Source organism: Atta cephalotes (genome assembly GCF_000143395.1).
Source record: "Atta cephalotes unplaced genomic scaffold scaffold00066, whole genome shotgun sequence".
NCBI lineage: Eukaryota > Metazoa > Arthropoda > Insecta > Hymenoptera > Formicidae > Atta > Atta cephalotes.
The window spans coordinates 912,548-918,994 of record NW_012130130.1 but is presented as its reverse complement, the minus strand read 5'-3'; the positions used below and the strand labels follow the sequence as shown (position 1 = coordinate 918,994).

Genomic DNA, 6,447 nt, shown 5'->3' with positions numbered 1-6,447 from the left:
TATATCCATTCTCCTTTAGCTGCGTTGTGTTTCAATTCTAGCTGGAATTTATTTTTCTAAAGGCCACGACTGATTGAAACCTTCAGATCTTATCGATCATTTTATGACTAATTAAAACGAATAGCGTAGCTATCCCTGACAAGTTAAGGAAATATCGCAATCATTATTGATTATATGAAGACTAATATAAATTGAATAGCGTTTGCTTTATCGTTCCACCGTCCATGATTTGGTCTGTAAAGATTTTATTTTATTTGATATTAATTGAAAAAAATGGAAAAATATTTCAATGTCGTGATTGCAAAAATTTTATTCTAAAAGTTTCGCTCGTATTTATAATTGCGATGTATGATGTCCGTATATGTATATCGCAGTTAAATAATAATTTATAGTAACGCGAATAATAATAATAATATCGTTGCATGCGATGTTTCATGCCGCAAATGTTGACAGAGAGTGACCATCTGGCCTTCCATGCCATACATCGCGAACACTCTATAATGTCGCAAACTATTATATATCGATGTATGTAGCTTATAAAAGCGCGAGATCTTGCATGTTGCGGATAGAAACTGATAGATAAATACATTTTCTTTTTTACTTGCTCTGTCTCTCTTACTTGTGTTAATTACAAAGAAAAAAAATCAGAAGGATATTTTTCGCCCAGTGAGAGGCAATTTATTCTTATATATTTATTCTTATAACAAATTATTACGTGTTTTTTCTTATGAATACGATCAATTTGATATCTAATAATATGTTTCCGAAATCTTACGCATATCAGAAATGACTTACAGAAATCCAATTAATATGATCAATTTAATATATTGAAAAGTAATGATTAATTACTTATGTTGATATTAAAAATTATATTATTGACCAATATTGATAGTTTTAATCCGTAACAAGGAATGATTTTTAACGTTTGGAACATACTAATTCTTTTGGACTAACTACAGTTTTTATTATTAATTTTATTTTTTTAAGAATTTTTCAAATTCAAAACTGTAAAATATAAAATTATCAAACATAAAGTGTCATTCCAAAGCATTATTAATTAATATATTAGAAAAAGTCTCAAAGTCGTCAAGATCCACATATTCAGTTATAATTTATACTAGTATACTATAATTTATACTATAATTAACTACTAGTTATGAGTTATCTAATTATGAGTTAATATTCAAATAAATTGTTAATTACTATCTTTCAATATTAAATTTTTACAAAGGAGCTTGAATATTAAGACATTTCCACGTGTTCTAATAGACTTTTATTCTTTCAACAAGTAGCAAATTTTACACCGGAAAAATCGACTTTAAAGTTGTAGAATAAATCTTACAGCTGAAAAGAGAGATATCTGGCAGGTTTAGGACGGTTTTTTGGCAGTCATGACTTTACTGTAATAGCTGTTAGTCAACATTTGAAATACAATAAGCATCCGACATACAATTGCTTTGTAATCTGATAACACCTCTGCCAAAAGTGTGAAGTTTATCTAGAGCACGGGAACAATGTGAAAACGTTTGATTCACCATCTCCAAGAGTGTCCGACTATTCTTAATGTCACCGATAATACATGAGTTTAACGTCACCGATAATACAAGACAGTTCTTGAACATTGGGGAAAAGGAGTATAAGTCATGAGAACGAGTTTTAAGGCACAGAGACGACAAAGGATCGAGGGAAAGATGCAAGATCCTGTCAGAGTTTGCGCGCTATTTTTAATATAGTCATCGCGTAGGAAGACACTTCTCATAGAGGATGCGCGTTTCGAAATAAGTAACATTACGCTGCGCATGTAAATATGTTTACACGTTCAATAAACGAAATAACACTAATTAAGGTATATACAAATATAAATAACTTATGCGCAAGTATAAATAGCTTTAAACTCTACCTTGTATGAGATTAATCAAGAGTTTTGTTGCTTTGCGATTAGAGATGGAATTATCTTGTATTATACTACTTCTCTAAGTATAGCAAAACTTGTAATGAACATTATGACATACTTCTCTAATATGATCATAATTTTTTATTTTATTTATGGAAAAAAAATAGAAATTAAGAATTATGTTGTTTAAGCTCGAGAAATTACCTTGTATGATACACAAAAAACGATAGTTTTGCTGAAATATCTAAGAATTTAGCTAAATGCGTAACCATGTAATGATATGTGGAACTACTTTTCAAACTAGAATATTAAAACTTTTTATAGCACTCCTCGTCATGCTTGAAATTTCTTTGTAATTATTTTAATGGTCCAACAAAGTTCTTTTCAGATTTATATCTAGCTAAATTTTTAACATATTTTAGCAGAATTGTTTTTTCTATTTTGTTAATTAAATCTTATAATATATTATAATATATATAAATAAAATTATACAGGGTCACCAAAATCCGGACAAATTTTAATTTAAATTTTCCGCTATTTTATTGTGTCTCCACTAAAAGTTGTTGTTGGTGTCCGAGAAAGCCTGATGCTTTTAATAAACAGTCATATTCTCAAAATGACCGCGATATTGAAACCAAGTGCGGAGTATAATCGAAGAGTTGCATCGAAGACCTTTGTGCTGAGCGCTCAGCAACGGAAATAATTCGATTCTTTGGATAACCGAGATCAACCGTTTATGACGTTGTGGCAAAATATAATATAATAGACTTTAGAACAGTCCAACGAAGGTTCTAATATGTCAGCGAGGAAGAGTTACTCGAAAGAACGCGAGGACTTCCGCTATCGTTGAAAGGGCTCAAGCGCCGATTTCGAATGATCCAGAGCAATCGAAAATTAGCATCGATTGTTGGTGTAAGCGAACCAACAATGCGTCGAATTGCCGAGGAGGACCTTCGATACAAATCATACACTATTAAAGATGTCATTAAAGATATGACAGATGTTCTCTGAGGCTGCCAGGACAAGCCGAGTTGCTTGTCTCGGCTCCCTTTGTGGCCTCCCAACAGCCTAGATTTAAATCCCTTGAACTACTACGTATGTAGGGAGCGTAGTTGAAAAGGTTGAAAGATCACAAACAAATCTCGATATTCCAATGTCATGAAGGACCGCTATTGAGACAGCATTCGTCGGCATAGACAGCGCTACATTACAACATGCATGCGAACGTTTCAGACCGAGGGGGGGGGATATATCGAATAATTGTGCTCTACAGAAATTCCCCAATCAGAGATCAAGTGCCATGTAAAAGAATTTTTGTAATATTTAATTTTTTTTTTAAACATTTTGTTTAAAGAAATTGTTTGATTTGTCCGGATTTTAGACGCACCCTTGTATATTACAATATATTAAATAAAATTATTTAAAAACTTATAATAGATATTAAAACACATGTTTATTTAATATGATCAGGGAAAGTTACTTTTTAAAGTTACTTTTTAAAGTAACAAATTATAGTTACTCGTTACCGATTGGAAAAAATAAAATTACTCTTATTAGTTACCGATTTTTTTTAAGTAATTATTACAGTTATCGTAACCAAAAAAAATGTAACTATACTTTATCAACACAATTACAAAAAAAAGTAATGCAATTACTTTTTACCAGTAAAGTTGTCATAAAGTAACGCAGTTACTTTTTTTTTTGTAATCGGGAAAAAATATTTTATGTATAATTATATAAAATTATACAAAAGTATATATAATTTTATATAATTGTATATAATTATATATATTTATATATAATTAAATATAAAATTATATTAATTTATATATAAAATTATATATAATTTCATATAATTTTATATAATTACATATAGATATTAATTATAATTATATATAAAATATTATATATAAAATATTATATATAAAATATTTTTTCTCGGGAAGTTACCAAAAAAGTAACTTCGTTACAATTAACGAGTTACTTCCATTCCTTGAATATGATCATAATTCTTTATTTTAATTTATTTATGGAAAGAAGGAACAGATGGACAAGTGTCTAGCGAAATGAAAATTGTAACGTGTCTCTGTGCTATGAAAGACTTATAGTCTTTTTCTTTGATGGTAAAGAATTACGATAGCTTCTTCAATGTTTTATCCCCTTATTTTATATATTACGTTATCACCTTCGTCATTCTGATGGCGATCCCCTCTTCTCACAAGCTATCAATCCAATGTCAAACTTCAGCAAACTATTTTAGTAGCGGGCCGAGGGAGCGAACACATCACCCTCGAACGACGACCAGCGACAGTCGATAATCTGACCGAAGGTAAAACAGGAGGGAGCAGATCCTGCTCTTTTCCTTTAACCGACCGCGAGTCAACCGGCGAGCTTGCACTCCTTTATTACAATTTACCAAATGCTTGCAGCTTTTCTTGTTATCATGAGCTTTCGAGATCTAATGTACTACTTAAATTGTGTCCAATTGAGCTTTCATAGGCCTATTTCTACTACTCACTATTTATATTACTATTACTATTTATACTGTTACTATTATTACTTACTACCTGTACCATTTTGATTTACAATATGCCAGCATTTAAATTTCATCGTTTGAAAAATTTTAAAGAAATACTACTATTGTATTTTATATATTTACTTCTGCCGTACAATTATCAGATGAGCACTGTGTAGCCTCGATCAGCCATTTTATACTCGCAAATCTAAGAACATTTAGATGCATACATTTAGATATCTTCAATAACTTTATATGAAGCAATGCGGTTTCGATAATATTATATTTGCACAATTCGACCCTTATTTATTGAAGTATTAAATTTATCTCAGGGAAAATTTTTCTCGGAATTTTTATATGATTTTGATTTTTTATAAATACTGAAAAAGTTGATTTTTTTTCTTAAAATTTTTGTATTTTAATTTTGAAGTATATTAAGATTTCTTATTCTATAATTTCTAAAAAATTTTTCTTTAAACTTTTTCAAATTTTGTAAGATTATGTCAAAAATCATAGAATAAATTTTAGAATATTATAGAGAATTGATATATGTAAAAAATTTATTTATGTAAAGATAAACTTTCTTGATACTTCCAGAAAAAATGCTAAGGTTGTTACAACCAGAAATAATGATAATTTTCATCCATCAATATATTTGATTAAAATAATTATAAGATGGACATATCTTAACAAATACAGTCGTTAAGATATATCAATCTTATGGTTATCGCAATCATATAACTTGGTTCTTATAACCAAGGAATTGTATTGATGCGACTTTTGATCGTAGCAACTGTAGTTTTTTCTGTGTCGAAAGAAAAGTGTTCCAATTTATATTAAAAAATTGAGAAATTGTTTCTAAAAAACAATCATTACATATAACAAAATTATCCAGAAATTGAAAAAAATTATATATAAATTAATAATTATATATAAAAATTTTGAAAAAAATAATTTTTAAGGAAAATTTTTTAGAGTAACTGAGGAAACATTATCTCACGAAAAATCTTTCTCTTGAGATGCCCTTAATATATATTTTATCTAGATAAAAGAATAGGAGAGACCGAGGGGAGGCTGGTTGTCAGTTTTTGATTAGTGATTTTTAAAAAAATTGGCTGATTGAGAATCAAGTTTCTACGCTTTTCTTTATAACGAGACAAGAATGATTAAGCATTCATGGCTTTTTCAAAACACCTATACAAACATCATATTCGGGTATTCGCTCAGAGTATACAATTATGTATACCTATTGATCGCAGAGCCATGAACATCTACTACATCTAATCGGAGTCGCAATCAACAACAATTGCCATATATCATTGTATAAATCATCAGCAAGACGATCTTCTCATTATACAAGGTATTTGAAAAATAATGATAAATCTTTTGCATAGGGGCAGAATGAACTAAACTGAGAAGAAAAGTCCTCTACCATTTTGCAATAATTAACAAGATATTAATGCTAAAAATTGCCGAAAATTGGTCTTTAATAATTTTTTACTTAAATACATCAACTTTATAGAAAAATTACAAGACGAAATTGTTTCTTTTCTTCTCATAAAACTCTAAGAATTTGTTGATAATATTTGAGTAAAAAATTATTGAAAACCAATTTTTGGCAATTTTTAGCAATTAATCTTGTTAACTATTGTAAAAATTGCAAAATAATAGAAGACTTATCTTCTGAGTTTAGTCTATTCTGCCCCTATGCAAAAGATTTATTATTATTTTCCAAATACCCTGTATATAACATCCGATTTAGCATTAAATTAACGTATATTAATCACGATATATAACCGTCTCGCGCGATTTTTACGAACAATAAAACGATCTTTCTTTCACAGGTATGCAGCTTCTAGTGCGGATTAATTAACTTGTTTTAACACACCTCTGAATGCTTCTAGAGAGATATAGGCTCGGTTATTTATTCATTCATCGAGCTGTTCGTGGCCATCGAAATGATCATCAATATGATTTTTTATTAATATTATCATTTACAAGATATATATATATATATATATATATATATATTAAGAAG

The 6,447-nt window shown here is 29.1% G+C and overlaps 1 protein-coding gene across 1 annotated transcript in view; it reads left to right on the top strand.

Annotated features, from left to right (window-relative positions):
- The window catches only part of LOC105623872 (potassium voltage-gated channel subfamily H member 2), a 168,446-nt gene that overhangs the window by 57,768 nt on the left and 104,231 nt on the right, over positions 1-6,447 (top strand). The window contains exon 5 of the mRNA XM_012205245.1: positions 4,155-4,223. Within this exon, the coding sequence (XP_012060635.1) occupies positions 4,155-4,223 (69 nt within the window). The remainder of the gene's footprint in view (positions 1-4,154; positions 4,224-6,447) is intronic.